This window comes from Echinops telfairi, unplaced genomic scaffold (genome assembly GCF_000313985.2).
Source record: "Echinops telfairi isolate 266 unplaced genomic scaffold, ASM31398v2 ScPeMD7_70;HRSCAF=299, whole genome shotgun sequence".
Taxonomy (NCBI): Eukaryota; Metazoa; Chordata; class Mammalia; order Afrosoricida; family Tenrecidae; genus Echinops; species Echinops telfairi.
Window position 1 is genome coordinate 60,728,284 of NW_022103968.1, and position 19,298 is coordinate 60,747,581.

Here is a 19,298-nt window from a genome sequence, read left to right on the forward strand (position 1 = left end):
GGGAGGGAGGGGGAAAATGAGGAGCTGATACCAAGGGCTCAAGTAAAAAGAAAATGTTTTGAAAATGATGATGGCAACAAATGTACACATTTGCTTGACACAATGGATGAATGGATGGATTGTGATAAGAGTTGTACGAGCCCCCAATAAAATGATTTATTTAAAAAAATTTTTACAGCCTCAGAAGCCCTATATAGGGTTGCTATGAGTCAGAAGCAACTCTAAGGCAGTGGGATTATAAAGACACGTGTTTTCTCACAGTTGAGGGCGCTAGAAGTCCCAATTCAGGGAAGGCTTTCTTTCTCGCTCTGTTGGCCGTGGGGGAAGGTCTTTGAGCTTGATTTTCCTGTGTCTTGGCATCTCTCTTCCCCATCTCCATTTCTGCCTCTTGATTCTTGAATCTCCTCTGTGTGATCTAAAAGACTCACTCAGCACAGCTCATACCACGCTTGCCTCATGAACCTCACAAAGACAACCCATTCCTGAATGGAATTAGCGTGGCAGGCACAGAGGCGAGGATTTGCAACACAGGTTTGAGGGGACAAAATTCCATCCATAACACCTGATTCTCTCTCCAACCAGAGCCCCCACTGGACAACTACCATTCACCCGTCCCTTTGTCAGTGATTTAAACAGGTTTGGGCAGAGCTTCAAAACCAAGACAGATTAGGAAGAGAGTCTCGGTGATCCAAAGTCTCGGTGATCTACTTCCAGAAATGAACCCATGATATTCCTTAGCACGGTCACAGCCCTTTAATTCGGGCGTGTATGAGACTGCCACATCCAAGGGCCCAGGGGAAGCAGGCACACCATCACAGCAGCCACGTCCACAGCTGAGACCCTCCTTCATGTTGACCTGAGCTGACCTCTTCCCACAGGGTGTCCTGCTTTCTTGGACCAAGAAGTTTAAGGCTCGAGGAGTGCAGGACACAGATGTAGTGAGTCACCTGCGGAGGGCGCTGCAGAAACACCCGGTGAGGAGTCCCCCTGGCCGGGGAGCTCTCCCAGTCCTTTCTCACTGGGAGGGGTGGGTGGCGGTGGGGGGGTGAGGGACTATGTACCGTACCTGCCCTGGCAGAAGAATGGTCCAAGGAGTCTCAGGGAACGTTGCACTACGTGGAGTTGAGAACGGTTTGGTCAATCCACCAATAAGTATGTGAGACTTGTGCATATCACTGGCTGGTCTTTGAAAGGTGACCCTGAACTTCCCAGGCCTCCCCAGCCAGCCACAGGCCCCTCCTCTCCCTCCAGAGCCTTAAGGCACCACCTTCTTTCCAATCTCACACCCCTTCTCTCTTCATTCAATGGATTTGAAAATAATTTAAGTAATTGCATCAGCAGGACACTTTCCATGCGGAGCTGAAAAAGCACACAGATAAACCAAGCTGCCCGTTCCCCTGGCAGCAGGTGGGAGGTTCTGATGTTAAGTCTCCCTTTCTTTTTAAAACGAGAATTGTATTCATTCATAACCTGCTTGCTCTTACTGTTCTCATTGTACTTGGTGCATGACCGCAAGCTGCCTCAGCAGAGGAGGCCCAGACGGGATCCCTGGTGCTGGCCCCGGGCGGGCCCTGTGGGCGACCCCTCCTGAAAGTGCTGTTCTCCCAGATGAAGTATGCTTCCTTAGATCTCTTCCCAGGCTTCTGCAAACAAGGGGCTGGGTCCTGGCAGTCGGCCCCTCCTATTTCAGGGCAGAGAGGCGCAACAAGCATAAGTTCCCTCTTTAGCCCCATGGGCTCTTCTCTGTCCCAGCCCTGCCATGGCTTCTACGCTGCTGGAGGAGACTGGCTTCCCCCCAGGCAGGCCCAGCGAGTAGCAGCTAATTCTCGGCTGAACCAATCGCGGTCCCTGCTTCAGCTTCCTCCACGGGCTCACCCACTGACACGCCATGGGGCTTGTGTTCCGGCAGGACCTGCATGTGGACATCCTGGCCTTGGTCAGTGACACTGTGGGGACCATGATGACGTGCGCCTACGATGACCCTTACTGCGAAGTCGGAGTCATCATTGGTAACTCGATCTGGCTTGCTTTGGGGGAGGGGGAGAAATAGGGTCTTCGTCTCAGCAAGCTCAGAATACATGAGTGGGGGTAGTGGTATCCCCCCACACCAACCATCACTCATGGTTAATTGTTCACTGGCAGTCTTGCAGTAACTTTCTTAAAAGGTTTTACAGTTTCCCAAACTAATGTGAAAGATGCCCACTCGTCATTGGAAAAGTAAAATTTTGTATTATCCTCAGCTAATACAGCGCAGAGTTTTTGCATCCTAGGAAGGTTTTTAACATGGTGTATATAAACTATTTCATATATATCGTTGGGTGATCCAGTACAGGTTTCCTGAAAGCATTTTCTGAAAGTTCAGTAGACAATGTCAGAATGCGAAGTATTAGAATGAATTCATGATATTCACCTAAAACTTCTTGCCATTCAGCATGCGTTATTGCATCTTTAATAACTAATTTGTGTGTGCAGCACACTTTACAGCCCTCGATCCTTCTTATAAACTTTCCTCTGCAATGGTTAATGTCTACAAGTCAGAGTGTGCTACGTCAGAGTCTTCAAAATTGTCACTTTGCCCAGACATTTGCCAGGCGATTTCACTATCATTTCTGTGCAAATCAACAAACTTAACCCTATTAGAGCCTTGGTCCGTGGTTACAGAATAAGTAAGTCTGTTGTAAAGCAATGCTGTACTTTCCTCTGGTTTTGTCCTTCCAAAAGCCCTTCCCTCGCTGTATATGTCTTCTGATCCCTTGTCCAGGAACTGGCAGCAACGCGTGTTACATGGAGGACATGAGCAACATTGACCTGGTGGAAGGCGATGAGGGAAGGATGTGCATCAACACGGAGTGGGGGGCCTTTGGGGATGATGGAGTTCTGGAAGACATCCGCACTGAGTTTGACAGGGAGCTGGACCTCGGCTCTCTCCACCCAGGGAAGCAACTGTAAGTACTGAACTGTCATACTCTGGGCATTGCCACCAGGAAATACCCATTCGTTCAGGCACATCACCACCTCACCTAGGAGGCTCTTTGGTGGTGGCTAGTCATCCATCACAATGAGTTTATAGGGCAAGGCTCAAATGTTAGTTTTCTGTGGCAGATAAAGAAATGGAGTAGTCTGTTGGACACACCCTAATTTTAATTCACCAGTATTTTTGGAGCACTTCCCTCCTCGCCTTCCACTACCCGCACTCATGTATTCTGAGTTTGCTGGGACGAAGATCAGCTAATACGGCACAGAGTTTTTGCATCCTAGGAAGGTTTGTTTTTTTTTTTTTTAACATTTTATTAGGGGCTCATACAACTGTTATCCCAATCCATACACACATCAATTGTGTAAAGCGTATTTGTACATCATTTCTCAAAACATTTTCTCTCCATTTAAACCCCCGACATTAGGTCCTCATTTTTCCCCTCCCTCCCCGCTCCCCCCTCCCACATGAGCCCTTGATAGTTTATAAATTGGTATTTTGTCATATCTTGCCCTGTCCAACGTCTCCCTTCATCCACTTTTCGGTTGTCTGTCCCCCAGGGAGGAGGTCACACACAGTTCCATGTAATCGGTTCCCATAGGAAGGTTTTTTAACATGATTTTAAACATGATATATATATTGTTGGGTGATCCAGTACAGGTTTCCTGAAAGCATTTTCTGAAAGTTCAGTAGACAATGTCAGAATGCGAAGTATTAGAATGAATTCATGACATTCAGCTAAAACTTCTTGCCATTCAGCATCCTTTATTGCATCTTTAATAACTAATTTGTGTGTGCAGCACACTTTATAGCCATTGATCTTTCTTATAAACGTCTCTGTAACTGAGGCTCTTTATCTCTAAAATGAGAGTCTTTATCTCTTTCTGTCAACACAAAACCATTCATGTCTGTCAAATGAGACAATTCCACACAAAAGCCATCACCCTAAACACTGAATGCATAACAGCACAGAAATTTAGGAAGAACAAAGAAATTGATGGCACTATAAAAATGTGGAGGTCCAGATCACCTAAAGACCCCTGGGAAAAGGTCTAGTGAGTCCCTTCTGAAAATCCAGCCACAGAAAACCCCGTGGAGCACAACTGTCCTCTGACACACGGGGGTCACCACGAGGCAGAATGAACCCCATGGCAACTGGTGCCCCTCCCAAGGGTGGCACGCCCACAGCCAGAGGTGGTTTGACAAAGACGCAGGGCATGAAGCACATTGTGACAGGTGAGCATCTTGCACCTCTTCTACCTGAGCTCTTTACTTTTGTGGATGAGGAAAGTGAAGGCCAGAGAGGGTAGCTGGCTCCCCCACACCACACCATCGAGGGCTCTTCCACTCCACATCTCCATAGTGTGGGTTGTGGCTCGTGGTCTTTGGGAAAAGAATGCGGACGAGCCCAAGGGGTTGCTTCCACGCATCTCTTGACCACATTGCAGGTTTGAGAAGATGATCAGTGGCTTGTACCTGGGGGAACTCGTCAGGCTCATCTTGCTGAAGATGACCAGGGCCGGCCTCCTGTTTGGCGGCAAGGCATCCTGTGCTCTCCACACCAAGGACAAGATTGAGACGCGGCACGTGGCTGCCATGGAGAAGTAAGCTGCTGGCTGGGCCCCACCTGCCTTGGTTCTGCTGAGTGCTGGGGCGGGGGAGGGTCAGCAGGTGGTCTGCTTAGCAATCACGGGGCAGCCCTGGGAGGCAGCTCTTCCTTCCTTACCAGAAGGATTTCAGGCCTCTGGATGGCTTCACACGGGGAAGCACTCAGCCGTGACTCCAATGGGCATTCTTGTTGGTTTCATGAACCAAGGATTCTGCGGTTGAAGTTTCATGCTCTCCCGTGTTTTGTTGCCTGTCTTTTCTCTAAAGCGATATCCTGTAACTCTTTGGGGTCAGAGATCCCTTTGAGGATTTGATGCGCATTCTACTCCCTTGAACCCCCCAAATGCACATTCACAAATATATTTTCTCACACAATTAGGATTTTGACATCCACATGAAGAACTTCTGCTATAGCAAGAACCTCCGTCCCCGGGTCCCTTTAGGTGCTGGCTTTGACTCTGGTCATTTGAGTCTGTTCACACAAGAATCTGGAATGGGCACGGGCTGGTGAAGGTGGCGACACCAGTCTTCTCAGGTTCCTGTCCCCTCAGGCTTAGAGACACCGGCATCGCTGTACGCTTCCCAACCAGTCTGTTTGTTTATAACAGTTTTATGGGCACTTCTTCCACATATCATACAATTCCATAGTTCACACTAACACAATTCATTTTAGGATATTTTCTTCTCACTTGTATTCGTTGTTTTTAGTGTAATTATTTTTTAAATTGTGGCAAAAATATACGCAACCAAACATTCTCCAGTTAAACAACTTCTACATGTATAATTCAGTGCCATTGATTATATTTTTCGAGCTGTGCAATGATTATTGATATACTTTTCCAAATTATTTCACCACCATTAATATAAATTCAATGCACCTTAACAAAAACTCTTCCTCCTTCAACATTAGTTTCTTTATTTTTAGTAGTTTTCTTAATGTGAAATTCACCTATCATCCATTTCCATAGTTAAGTCGCTTTTACCAAGAGTTGCATATACCTCACACAATCAGTTCTAGTGCTTCCTCACCCAGGTGATCAGTTTAGATTCTGAGCTCGGTAGAGTGGCACCTGACTCACAGAGTCTGTCTGTGCACTGCTTGGTGGAGATGGAGTTCCTATGAAGGCTTGTCTTAAAATAAGCAGGCGTCTAAGTGAAGTGTCAGCTAAGTTTTCATGGAAGAAGCACACCAGCTAGTACGTTCAAAGGATTGTTAATAATAAAATCCATGAGAGAAGGAGGTTGCATTAGAGGTTAAATTCCAGGTACTTGGTTTGCAGAAGGCTATGGATGACGGCAACTGCCCAAAGTTCATTTACAGAGCCCCATGTGTATGAAGCCTCCGTTGGATCCCCTCAGTTCATTGACCAGCGATGTGAGTAGTCTTGATCTCAGAGTAGATTGGAAAATGGATTAACTACAGATACAGTGAGGTTAAAATTCAACATTTTACCATTTGCTTTCCCTTTTGGCCCACTTTAACTTGTTCTAGCCTCTATTATTTTCGGATTTCTTTTGGACTGAAGGTTTTCTGTGTTTTATTTTGTTGTTGTTGCTTGGCAAGATAGTCTTTCTGTGAAACCCAGGTTAGGTAAATCCATTGAGACAGTAACCAAATGAACAGTTTCTTAGGATTATGGCAGGGGAAGCTGGGGATAACGGGGGATCTAATAGTAATGGATACAAGAATGAAGAAAATGTTCTAAAATGGATTGTGGTGATGACTGCATAACTCTTCTTTGAGAAAATATGCTCTTGATTTTTGGAAAATAATGTTTACATGATCTGACTTGTATATATTTCTATACAAGTGACAATTTGTTAGGCCATTTGCTGGATATGTATAGGATGAGAAAAACAATAAAATGAGAGTAATTTATGATTAAATAAAGTAATGAAATATTAGAAATGAGGTTGGTTTCTATGTGTGAAAGTTGAAAAATACCCTAAACAGTATGTTGTCAAGAAAAAAAAGTTGCATATAGGATAGAAGCATAATGTAAATCAATGTACATTCTTAGTAGAAATACTTAAAAGATTAAAAATGGTAAAATCTGTTTTAGTTATATATTTTGTTGATCTCAAGATAACCACAGTATTATCATTTAAATATATAACCAATATAAAATTATTAGTAATTTACTTAGCATTCTTTTATGTCTTCAAAATCTGATTATGTTTTAATAGCATAAGTTCTAACACTCATTTCAGACCAGTCAGATATCAAGTGCTCAGTAGCTACACCTGCCTAGTGGCTACCATACTGGGCAGTGCATCTATAGAGCAGTGTACAGTGTTTTCTTAATAACCTCTAAACCGACTATACCAATATTTCATAAACATAGAAAATGTTTAGAAGAAAACATAAGAAATGGCTACAAATAGTAATAATGGTAGTTCAGAAAGTGTTCAATGCTTACTTTATAAACATCTATATTTGAATTTATTAGATGAACATATAGCACAGGTTGATTAATAAAAAATTGAAAGTGAGTTTGAGGGACTAAGTCAATGTGTAAAAATTTATCTTACGAAATAATAAAATATATGAGTCAATACTTATGTAAAAAACAAAGAATAGTCAAAAGCGTGGGCTATTAATCTGACTGCATGAGTTCAAATCCTAGCTCGAGCCCTTGCTAGCACTGTGACCACAGACAAACGACTTTACCTCTCAGTGCCCTGGGTCTCTCAGTACAGCAAGGATGGCACATCCCCACAGGATAGTTGTGGAGATGAGTTAAAATGTGTGAAGTCCTTAGACAAGGACCCGGCACACAGCGAGTGATTGTTAAATGTTGGCTGCTATGATCATTGTTGTCATTGACATCATTATTTTACATTCCCGGGCGCCGGTCTGTTTATTTTTGCGATCCTGCTGTTGTTAGGTGCCGCCGAGTCCGTTCTGGCTCTAGCGACCCCATGTACAACAGAAGGAAACAGCCGGGTCCTGTGCCAGCCTCACAATTGGTCTCACCTTGCAGCCTAGGGTTGCAGCCAGGTGTCAACCCATTCTGTTGAGGGTCTTCTTTGTCACTGCCCCTATACACGGCCAAGCATGATGTCCCTCTCCAGGGACTGGTCTCTCCTGACAACATGTTCAAAGTATGTGAGACAAAGTTTCAACATCCGCGCCTCTAAGGAGCACTCTGGCTGTACTTCTTCCAAGACAGATTTGTTTGTTCTTTTGTGAGTCCATGGAACTTTCAATTTTCTGAACCAGTACAATTCAGATGCACCGATCCTTCAGTCTTCCTTATTCAGCGTCCAACGTTCATACACTCTTCTGAGGCAATTGAAAATACTTGGGTCAGGCTCACTTTAATCCTCAAAGTAACCCCTTCAACTTTCAACACTTTTAAAGAGGTCTTGTGCAGTAGATTTACCCAACATAATGCATCATTGGTGTCTTGACTGCTGCTTCTATGAGCATTGAACGTGAATCCAAGGAAGGAAAAAAACCTATGACAACTTCAATCTTTTCTCCATTTATCATGATGTTACCTATTGCTCCAATTGTATGGCTTCTGGTCTTTTTTCTATGGCGTTGTAATCAATATAGAAAACTGCAATCCTTGATCTCTATCAGCAAGTATTTCAACTCCTCGTCACTTTCAGCAAGCAAGGTGGTGTCCTCTGCGTATTGGAGCTTGTTAATAAGCCTTCCTCTGATCCTGAAAACGAGTTCTTCTTCATATAATCCAGCTTCTTTAATTATCTTCAGCATACAGATTGACTAAGTATGGTGAGAGGATATAACTCTGACACACACCTTTCTGGATTTTAAACCATGCAGCATGCCTTCATTCTGTTCCCACACTGCCCCACGATCCATGTACAGCTTCTGTATGAGCACCATGACGAGCTCTGGAATTCCCTTCTCAAGGCTATGCATACTGTGTTACGATCCGCACAGTCAAATGCCTTTACATAGTCAATAAAACACAAGCAAGCATCTTTCTGGTATTCTCCGCTTTCAGCCAAGATCCATCTGACATCAGCAATGCTATCCCTTGTTCCATGTCTTCTTCTGAATCTGGCCTGCACTGCTGGCAGCTCCCTGACAAAGTACTGCTGCACTGTTGGATGATCTTCAGCAAAAATTGACTTGCGTGTGACATTAACCATGTTGTTTTATAATTTGTGTATTCTGTTGAGTCATTTTTTTTGGAATGGGTAGAAATATAAATCTCTTCAAGACAGATGGCCAGATAGCTGTCTGGCAAATTTCCCGACAGAGGTGAGTGAGTGCTTCCAGAGCTTCGTCACTTGTTCACACATCTCAATCAGCGTTCCGTCCGTTCTTGGAGCCTTGGGTTAGGCTGTATTTGTTTGCTTTAGCCTTCATTGCCGACTGCACTTCCTCCCTCAGTCTCACTGGTTCTTGATTAGATAGATGCCCCCTCTTGAAATAATTGAATCTCAACGAGTTCTTTTTAGTACAGTGGCTTTGTGCATTCTTTCCATCTTTTGTGGTTGCTTCTTGCATTGTTCAATATTTTGCCCATAGAGTCTTTCAACATTGCAGTTTGAGGCTTGAAGTATTATCTTGAGTCCTTTTAGTTGAAGACATGCTGAGCAGGAGATTCCTTTTCATTTTTCTAGCTCTAGTTCTTTGCACATTGCATTATAACATTTTACTTTGTTTTCTCGAGCTGCCCTTTGAAATTTTCTTTTTTCCCCCTGGATAATTCTTTCTTTTTAATCGTTTTATTAGGGGCTCATACAACTCTTATCACAATCCATACATACATCAATTGTGTAAAGCACATTTTTACATTCATTGCCCTCATCATTCTCAAAACATTTGCTCTCCACTTAACGCCCCCTGCATCAGGTCCTCATTTTTTTTCCCTCCCTCCCCGCTCCCACCTCCCTCATGAACCCTTGATAATTTATAAATTATTATTTTGTCATATCTTGCCCTATCCGACGTCTCCCTTCACCCACTTTCCTGTTGTCTGTCTCCCAGGGAGGAGGTTACATGTAGATCCTTGTAATCGGTTCCCCCTTTCCAACCCACCCTCCCTCTATGCTCCCAGTATCGCCACTCACACCATTGGTCCTGATGGGATCATCCGCCCTGGATTCTCTGTGTTTCCAGTTCTTATCTGTACCAGTGTACATCCTCTGGTCTAGTCAGACTTGCAAGGTAGAATCCTGATCATGATAGTGGGGGAGGGGAAGAAGCATTTAGGAACTAGAGGAAAGTTGTATTTTTCATTGTTGCTACATCGCATCCTGACTGGCTCGTCTCCTCCCTGCTTTGAAATTTTCTGTTCAGCCCTTTGACTCCCTCATTTCTCCTATTTGCCTCAGCTACACTACAATTCAAACCAAGTTTCAGAGTCTCTTTTGACATCCACTTTGATCTTTTCTTTCTTTCCTGTATCTCTTTAAAACAATTTTATTGGCACATAATCTACATATCATACAATGCAACAGTTCAATCATATCAAGAAGAGCTATGCAATAATAACCATTCTTTCCCTTCTTTTTAATGACCTTTTGCTTTCTTCATGTATGATGTTTTTGATGTCCTCCCACAGATCACCAGCTCATTCACCAGTAGTGTTCAATTGTAAAGTTTGTTCTTGAACTTCAGATGGGCACATTTAAGGCTGTATTTTGGCTTTCTTGGCCATGCTTTCACTTTCTTCAGCTTCAATCTGAACTTGCGTAGGAGCAATTGGTGAGCTGCTCCGTTGTTGGCCTCTAACCTAGTTTTAGCTGCTGACATTGAGCTTCTCCATCATCTCTTCCCCAAAACGTAGTCAATTTTATTTCCGCGTATTCCATCTGGAGAAGTCCACGTGTATACTCACCCTTGTGTTGTGGAAAAATGGTATTTGCAGTGAAGAAGTAGGTGGTCTTGCAAAATTCCAGCATGCAAGCTCCATTTCTATCACCAAGCACATATTTTCCAACTACTGTTCCTTCTTTGTTTCCAACTTCTGCATTGCAATTATCCATAATCATCAATGCATCTCGATCAAATATTTGATCAATTTCAGATGGAAGACATTGGTCTAATGCTTCAATTTCTGCATCACTAGCTTTTGTGGTTGGTGCATACATTTGAAACTAGTTACATTGACTGGATTTCCTTGTATGCAGATAGATATAATCCTATCACAGACAGCATTGCATTTCAACATAGACCTTCAAATGCCCTCTTTGATAATGATCGTGACCCCTGTGCTCTTGAATCTGTCATTCCTGGCATAGACAACTGTAGGCTGCCTGTTTCAAAATGGCCAGTAACCATCCATTTCAGCCTAGAATACCAATGTTTTTGCGTTTTAAGCTTTGATGACTTCCAATTGTTCTAGATTCATACTTCACACATTCCAAGGTCCAGCCATTAATGGCTGTTTGCGGCTGTTTCTTCTTATTGGGAGTCGTGTCCCTGCAGTGAACGAAGCGCCTAAGGGCTTTGCTCTCGGACAGTCTGTGACAATGCCTGCTCTTATTCATAAAGCTTCACGGTCCTGAGAGGTGGGGAATTGGCCTTTCAGGGGGTGAACAGATGTGATGGTGTCATTCCTCCCCGGGGCAGGTATAAAGAAGGCCTTGCCAACACGAAAGAAATCCTAACGAACCTGGGCCTGGAGCCTTCGGAGGCCGACTGCGCTGCGGTCCAGCAGGTCTGCACCATCGTGTCCTTCCGTTCAGCCAATCTCTGCGCAGCCGCCCTGGCGGCCATCCTGACGCGCCTCCGTGAGAACAAGAAGCTGGTGCGCCTGCGGACCACGGTGGGCGTGGACGGCACCCTCTACAAGACACACCCCCAGTAAGTGCTGCCTAGCAACCGGACTATGCGGCTCATCAGCTCCCAAATGCAGGTGGTGTCTGGTGCGCACGGAGTCAATCCAGCCACACCAAGTGAGCCAACAGGACGTTGTGTTTCCTTATGCAGGGTTTCAGCGCCCCCTCATGTGCGCTTCCAGGGACTTTGTTCTTGGATCAGCAACAGTTTGGAAAGGGAAGAGCGATTTTATACAGGAGGGTTGGGGGTTACACATGAGCCACAAACTCATCTATTATTATTTTTTTTAACGTCACAGATCTTTTGTGCAAGTAAAATGTGTGCACATTCCTCAATCGCCATCCCCAGGAATCATTATGACCCTTCTCTGGTGTCAGCAAAACTTCCTATCTGTTATTTCCTCAAACTTGCCCTTGCTTCTCTTCTCTCATGAAACTTTAAAAGACTATTTTGCATTTTTTTCTTTGAGTGTTTTGCATTGGGTATCCGAATCAGCCACGCTGACTGGTCCTGAGATTACAAGGGCTGCTTTGGGAAGGGAAGGGGTCTTTCTTAGAGGAACATTGAGCTAAAGTCAGCTCCCTAACTAGCAAGGCCATCATCTATCCAGGTGCGAGTTCATTCATCTATCTGTCCATCTATCTATCCGTCCGCTCACCTACCTACCCATTACTTGTTGAGAACCTGCTATGTGGTAGAACTGGAAAATAACACACACTCAATTTTAGACAGGGAAGCAGGGGTGACAGAGGCTGCCACGTTTACCTGCAGGATCTGGGTAGGACAATACAGAAACGTGAGAACTTCCCAGAAGGAAGGAGAGCCAGGTGGTTGTGTTGGATGTCAGTGGGAACACCTGAAAGGGGCTGGGGAAGCCAATCTCTCCCTGTGGACAGAGATGATGTTGTTTAGGCACTACATTATGTGTGGACGGGCCCTACTGGTTGAGATCTTAATGACAAAATAGCCAGCTGCCTCGTACACTGCTCCTGCTATAGCCCCTCTCCTTAATCCCCTGCATCTGTGCCCCCTACCACTCAGCAACGGAAGGGGTGAGCCTGGCCCAGCAACTCTTGCCGGGTCCCCTGCCATGGCTAATCCTGGCTCTGTTCTCCATGTCTGGGTGTGCCATTTCTGATGGTTAAATATTTTCCCACCACCTTGTCTTCAGGTACCCAAAACGCCTGCACAAGGTGGTGAGGAAACTGGCCCCAAACTGTGACGTCCGCTTCCTCCTGTCCGAGAGTGGCAGCACCAAGGGGGCTGCCATGGTGACTGCGGTGGCCTCCCGAGTTCAGGCCCAGCGGAAGCAGATCGATGAGGTGCTGGCTCTGTTCCAGCTGACCCGAGACAACCTGGTGGACGTGAAGAACAGAATGAGGGCTGAGCTTGAGTACGGGCTGAAGAAGGAGACCCACCCGATGGCCACGGTCAAGATGCTACCCACCTACGTCTGCGGGTTGCCTGACGGCACAGGTGGGCCAGCCCCGCCCCTTCCTTCAGGCCTCCCCGAGCTTCCATGAAAGCGCCTTATAGCCAGTGAGGGGTTTTGTTTTTAAAGCCTTGGACTCATGTCTGTAATGGGATGGGTGGAGGATGAGTAGGGTAGGTGACCCGTACTTCTTGTCAACCTATTAGCCTTGGATCAACCAAGGCATTTGCAGTGAAAGAATCTCTTGTTAGGTGCGAAATGTGTGTGTGTTTGTGTGTGTGTAGTGTCTACTTGTGCATGTGTGTCTAAGTAGTACTCAGTGCTGTTAGCGAACAGAAGGCCCACATCCTGACCCTGGAAAGCTTCCATCGACGCGTGGGGTTGCCTAGGCTTCTTGTCTCCCTTCTGTGACTCTGCTGTTTCAGGACTTAGCGCTCCCTCTTCCTTCTCATCATTGCTGTCCCTGGATTTTCCAACCCTTGATCCTCCCCTAGGTTCTCTGTGCTCAGCTGAGAGAAGCCTAACCAAATATAATAGAGTCAGTTCTTTGGACAAGCTATACCACCTCTTAGGAGCCCTGGTGGCATAGTGGTAAGGTGTTGGGTTGTGATCTCCATGGTCGGCTGTTCGAAACCACCAGCAGCTCCCCGGGAGAAAGACTGGGTTTTCTACTTCCACAAAGGGTTACGGCCTTGGAAACCCACAGGGGGTCACTACGAGTCAGCATTGACTTGGTGGCTGTGAGTTTATTTTTAATTCCCCCTCTTTGATGCTTACAACTTCAATTGGAACCAAAGTTGGTAAAATCTCTACATTTTATAATTTGCTTTTGAGCATTCACTCTCATTTGTCCCATACATTATACCTTATACTTTATACACTAGGTAGGCCTCATAGATTACTGGCCTCCTGGTGGTCATGCAGCTGGACTAGGAGTCTCTTAACAGCAACGATCTCCAAGGTCGTCCCTGGAGGCAGTGTCCTGTGTGCCTACATGGGGGAAGTCTGAGGGAAACAAAGGGTCCTGTTCAATTATTCGTTCTTTCATTCCCAGAATCCCCTGTCCTTTAATCCCCTATTGTGTGCCAGGCCCTAGTCTGGGTACTGGTAACAGCCAGCACGGAAGGAAACAGTCCCTGCCCTCGGGGAGTCCACAGTCTGCTGGACTGTCCAACAATAACAGATCATTGTCCTGTCATGTCGGCTAATGGCAGGCGCTGAGGAAGTACAGGGCAGGGTAAGGGTTAGGGAGCTGGTTTGGAGGGCTGTCTTGGGAACATTCACAAATCAGCCCCCACCCCCACCCCCGAAAAGGACCAGGGTGAGGATTGCAGAATGAGCGTGACATTTCCCTAGAGCAGACGGGGGCGCTGGGCGAGGTCTCTGTCCTCGGGCGGCCCGCACAGCAGTGTTGACTTGGTAGCACTCGACAGCGTTTCTCACTAGGTGACTGGGGCTGTGGGACGCTGCGGAGGAGAGCATGGAGACGGGAGGCATCATGTTGGGCTTGTCATGAACAAGTCCCCTTGGCTGCGGAGAGAAGGTCTGATCCAGCTGGTGCCTGGCCCAGATGTACCCCCAGAGGTCCTTGGCCACAAGTGTCACATGTGCCCTTTACCAGACACCCCAGAAGGAGGCCAATGAAAGGAATTTGGAGCCGGAAAAGCCTTCAGATGGTACACTCTCCCTTATTATTATTTTTGTAAAGTTGCCATTCTGATAGGAACCCATAGGTGGCAGATTATAATTAGCTCCATGGGCTTTTTCCAAGGTACTCTTTTTGTGGATTTGAACCTCCACCCTTTTGGGGCGCAGACTGCATGTGCCTCCAGGGACCCCTCCCCAATTTATCGATGTGGGAGACAGGACCTATATTGATTCTCTTGCTCAAGATGAAAAGCTCCTTTCTCAGAACTGCCGAGTCCCCTGATGGCAGTCCACAGCCCCTTTGGAGATTAGGTGGTGTCTAGGCCATTGCCCAGCACAAGAAAGACAAGCTCAGGGCCCAGTTCCTCATGACCTTCTGGCCCATAATTCATAAGAGGACAGGCTCTGGTCAGCTCTTTCTTAGGGTTCCCCCTTTCTCCGAATGCTTCCCCACACGCTCCTGCTCGGTCCGTGGTGGTCGAATGCAGCCCCCACTTTCTGTCCCACAGAGAAAGGGAAGTTCCTCGCCCTGGACCTGGGTGGAACCAACTTTCGAGTCCTCCTGGTGAAGTTCAGAAAAGGGCGAAGTTCGGTGCGAATGTACAATAAGATCTTCGCCATCCCCCTGGAGATCATGCAGGGCACAGGCGAGGAGGTAACTGCCAGGGGCGGGGTGGGGCTTCCTGTGCTTCCTGGGTGCCGACCTGCCAGCAGATCCCACGGCCCCCCTCTCTCCCCGCAGCTGTTTGACCACATCGTGCAGTGCATCGCAGACTTCCTGGACTACATGGGGCTCAAGGGAGCCCAACTGCCTTTGGGCTTCACCTTCTCCTTTCCCTGCAGACAGACGAGCATTGACAAGGTAAGGCGGGCCAGCCAGGCTTGCAGTCCTCTGGGCATGCCCCCACCCCCTCTCCACCAACGGGACCTCAAGTTCCCTCAGAGTCACTGTTCATGTTATCAATGGGTCTTCATCGATTCAGCAGCTGGGGAAACATGATAGAGAACTCTAATGATGTGAGCTTTAAAATATCTGTAATACTCCATTTTTTATTGCTGTTTTTTTGGTTGAACCTTCTAGAAGAATTTAGCAATACAGTAAAAAAGCTATACGCAACCGTTAAAAGGTTACTCAAACATATGGAAAGGAGCCATGACACATAAGTTGACCAATTACAACTGATAATAACATCAGACACCAATGTTACGTGTATGTTCTTGGGAAGCCAACATAAATGGGGTCGTCAGGTCTTTGCTGTCTGATGAAAGCAAGCTTACAATTCATCAGAGGAAGTACAGGGCTCTCCTGATCTTAGAGTCGCAGGAAGAATTTATCAGATGGATATTTATTTAGTGGACATGGAAGAGCATCAAAGGATAATAAGAACCCCACTAGGTAATTTATAATCATTCTAAAACATTTTACCAAGTCTTTATTGGAATTCTTGGATAAAAGCATCTCCTTTTAATTGGGGATCGATTTTATGTTAAATTGGTGAAGGTTTTTTATTGGGAAGTTAGGACTCTAGTAAGATCCTGGGTGGCAAAGTGAGCTACACATTGAGCTACTACCAGTAAGGTCAGCAGTTCTAACCCCTCAGCCACTTCAAGGGAGAAAGATGAGGCTCTTTGTTCCTGTAAAAGGCTACAGCCCCTAGGGGCAGTTATACTCTCTTATATCGAGTTTTTATAAGGCAGAGTTTACTCAATGACACTGAGTCTGTTTTTGTTTTTGTTTGGGGTTTTGTTTTGGTTTGAGGACAAGGCAGAGGCATTTGTGTGGAAGCTTAAGGGAAACGGGGTACCATCTTAACAGCACTGTATGATGAAACCTTTCTATAAATCCAATGTTCTCTTATAGCAGGATTAAAAAAATTCATTTTACTGGGGGCGCTTCCAACTATTATAACAATCCATACATCAATTGTGTGAAACTCATTTGTACATATGTTGCCATCATCATTCTTAAAACATTTTCTTTCTAGTTGACCCCTTGGTATCAGCTCCTCTTTTTACCCTTCCTCCCCATCCTCCCGCCCTTATGAGCCCTTGATAAATGATAAATGATTATTATTTTCATATCTTACACCATTCACTGTATCCCTTCACCCACATTTCTGTTGTTTGGTCCTGACAGCAGGATTTTTTATGGTTGTATAATATTTCCTATGTGGATGTACAAAGTGATAAGAGTCATATTGTTGGAATTACAGGAATCCACTAGTATTCCATTGTGGAACAAAGCTTTGATGAACAGTTTGTAGCTTTTATCTTTTCCCATATCTTGATTCTGTCCTGGGCCCGATTAGAAGTAGGACCGCTATGATCCCAAGGTATGTTCTGTGGAGTCATGGCCAGGGAACATGAGTTGACCTGTGATAGATATGAATTGCTGTAATTCCTCCATTCAGCAATAGACACTGAGCATCATGGTGGGAGAAGCCTCCATGCTCAGTGCTGGGGCTACAGAGATGGAATCACACTGAGAAACACATCAAACTAGAGTGCTCTGGATCTTTTAGATGTTGCTGTGGAGTGATCCCAGCAAATTATTGCTCAAATGAACTCCCCCTCCTTTCTTTCAGGGAATCCTTGTAGAGTGGACTAAAGGCTTTAAGGCCACCGACTGTGAAGGGGAAGACGTGGTGGACCTGCTCAGGGAAGCCATCAAGAGGAGAAATGTATGCTATGGGTACTTAGCTCTGAACTTCAGGTTGGGCATCTGAGTACCACATCTGTTTTCAGGGGACACATTCCTTCTGACTTAACTGTATGTCTATATCCACTAGGGGCTCACATTTTCGGACTGAAAAGGTAGTGGCTGTGTTATCCTTGGGGGGAAGAGGGGCCACCTTTGATGGGTATGCGTGGTGTTTCTCATCTATGATGTCATGTTCCTCCAGTGGAGTCTTTCTTCTGCCATCCTATGCCAACCAAGCCTTTGTCACTCTGGTCTCTAATCCTTGGGGTTGTATACCCTTTGGGTTGGAATGTTTCTCTTGAGTCTGCTTGACATGTATATTCTACCTACAGTAGGATGACTTTCTCTGCAGGAATTTGACTTGGACATAGTTGCCCTTGTCAATGACACGGTAGGGACCATGATGACCTGCGCCCATGAAGATCCCAAGTGTGAGATTGGCCTAATTGCAGGTAAGTGGTTAGGCATGTGCCCTTGACCTTGATCCCATGTGATCCTTTAGAAGTTCCCATATAACATTGTGAGGGACAGGGACCCATTGTGCTATTATACAGAGGTTTGGGACGTAACTTTGCCCAAGGCAGATAAGAAGTTAAGATCAGTTCCAGATCCCTAACTTCTAAATCTTTACTTTAATCCTTTCTCCACTGAGAGTCCTAAGTCAAGGCCATCGTTTCTATCAAGGAAGGAAAATGATGTAGAAGAGGGGATTTTCCAATTAGGGCCTTAGGGCAGATTGTCCTGGGAGGAAGGAGGCCGTTGTCAGATTTGGCCGGAAGGCAGCACTAGATTTGGAAGCATGTTAGGCTGCAGCTAAGTGAGCTGTGTCCCCTTTGGCCCAAAGTGTGCCTCCTCTCTTCCTCTGAGCTTTTCCAGCAGTCACGGCTCAAAGAGGAGGAGAGTTAGAAAGAAACCCAGGGGAGGGGAGAAGAGTAGTCTGAAGAGACAGATTTCAAGGCCTTTGGGGGAAGTCTAGTAGTGACTATGGTCAAGGGTGGATTCTAGGTGACTGGCTCTAATAGGTGCAGGAGGGCTGGGATTTGAACAGAAGGAGATGGAAAGAAGTGCATTCTGGGTGCCAGGCACATGCTAAGTAATGACCATAACTGGGAAAGTTGTTCCAATTGGTTGTCTGTGTTTCCTGGCGATGAGTAGTGGGTAGACCAAGGTGATAGGATTTATTGATACATCTTCAATGCCATCTCATTATAATTCCTATCCACTGTGTGACCTGAGGTAGATTACTTGTTCTGTCTGGACTTGAATTGCCTGATTTGTTGGAGAGGCTGTGGGATTAGACAGGCGATACTTGTTTGGATGTAACAGTCGCGTGGTAACAGTCACCTGGAACCCTGGGTTGGGAATGGCTCTGAGGCCAGATCATGGGCAGGATAGAGGAGAGTGGCTCACCCCTGCCAAGTATTGGTTGGACCCAGACTAGACAATTCCTCACGGTTCCTTCCAGTTCTGATCGCTAACTCCTTGATTACATGGAAGCCCACTGTGTGTCTTTGGCATAACAATAATGATAATGATAACAGGTACCATTTACAGAGAACCTGCCATTCAGAGGAAGCTTGCAATTAATATCTCCTCCCCACCTCATAGCAAATCTAAAAGGCAGATAATACCTCCATTTAACAGATGAAGAAACTGAGGCTCAAAAAGATGGAGATCTCAAAAAACTAATCTCACTGTCATGGAGTCTATGTTGACTCCTCGTGACCCTATAGGACAGAGTAGAACTGCTTCTGTGAGTTTATGAGACTGTAACTGTTTACAGGAGTAGAAAGCCCCATCTTTCCCCCGAGGAGCAGCTAATGGTTTTGAATTGCCAACCTTTCACATTGCACCCAATGTGTAACCACTACGATACCAGGACTTCTGAAAGATGAGATGTCTGATTGCCTACAATTACCAAGCTAGGAGGGTAAAATAAGAAGTCAAACTCAATTATATCTGGCTGCAAACCTAAACTCTTACCCACTGCCCACTGGGCTACTGACCACAATGTCAGCAGTTTGAAAGTAGCAGCTGCTCCATGGGAGAAAGCCAAGGCTTTCTATTGCCGTAGTGACAGTCTCAGAAACCCACAGCGCAGTTCTACCCTGTCCGATAGGGGCACTGTGAGTCAGAATTGACTCCATGGCTGTGAGGGTTTCTTGTT

The 19,298-nt window shown here is 45.7% G+C and overlaps 1 protein-coding gene across 1 annotated transcript in view; it reads left to right on the plus strand.

Moving 5' to 3' along the window:
- LOC101659816 (hexokinase HKDC1) overlaps positions 1-19,298 on the plus strand; it is a 44,943-nt gene that overhangs the window by 14,411 nt on the left and 11,234 nt on the right. Inside the window, exons 5-14 of the mRNA XM_004701388.1 lie at positions 879-974; positions 1,910-2,009; positions 2,762-2,945; positions 4,423-4,578; positions 11,142-11,375; positions 12,523-12,827; positions 14,940-15,085; positions 15,173-15,292; positions 17,016-17,111; positions 17,484-17,583. Of these exons, the coding sequence (XP_004701445.1) occupies positions 879-974; positions 1,910-2,009; positions 2,762-2,945; positions 4,423-4,578; positions 11,142-11,375; positions 12,523-12,827; positions 14,940-15,085; positions 15,173-15,292; positions 17,016-17,111; positions 17,484-17,583 (1,537 nt within the window). The remainder of the gene's footprint in view (positions 1-878; positions 975-1,909; positions 2,010-2,761; positions 2,946-4,422; positions 4,579-11,141; positions 11,376-12,522; positions 12,828-14,939; positions 15,086-15,172; positions 15,293-17,015; positions 17,112-17,483; positions 17,584-19,298) is intronic.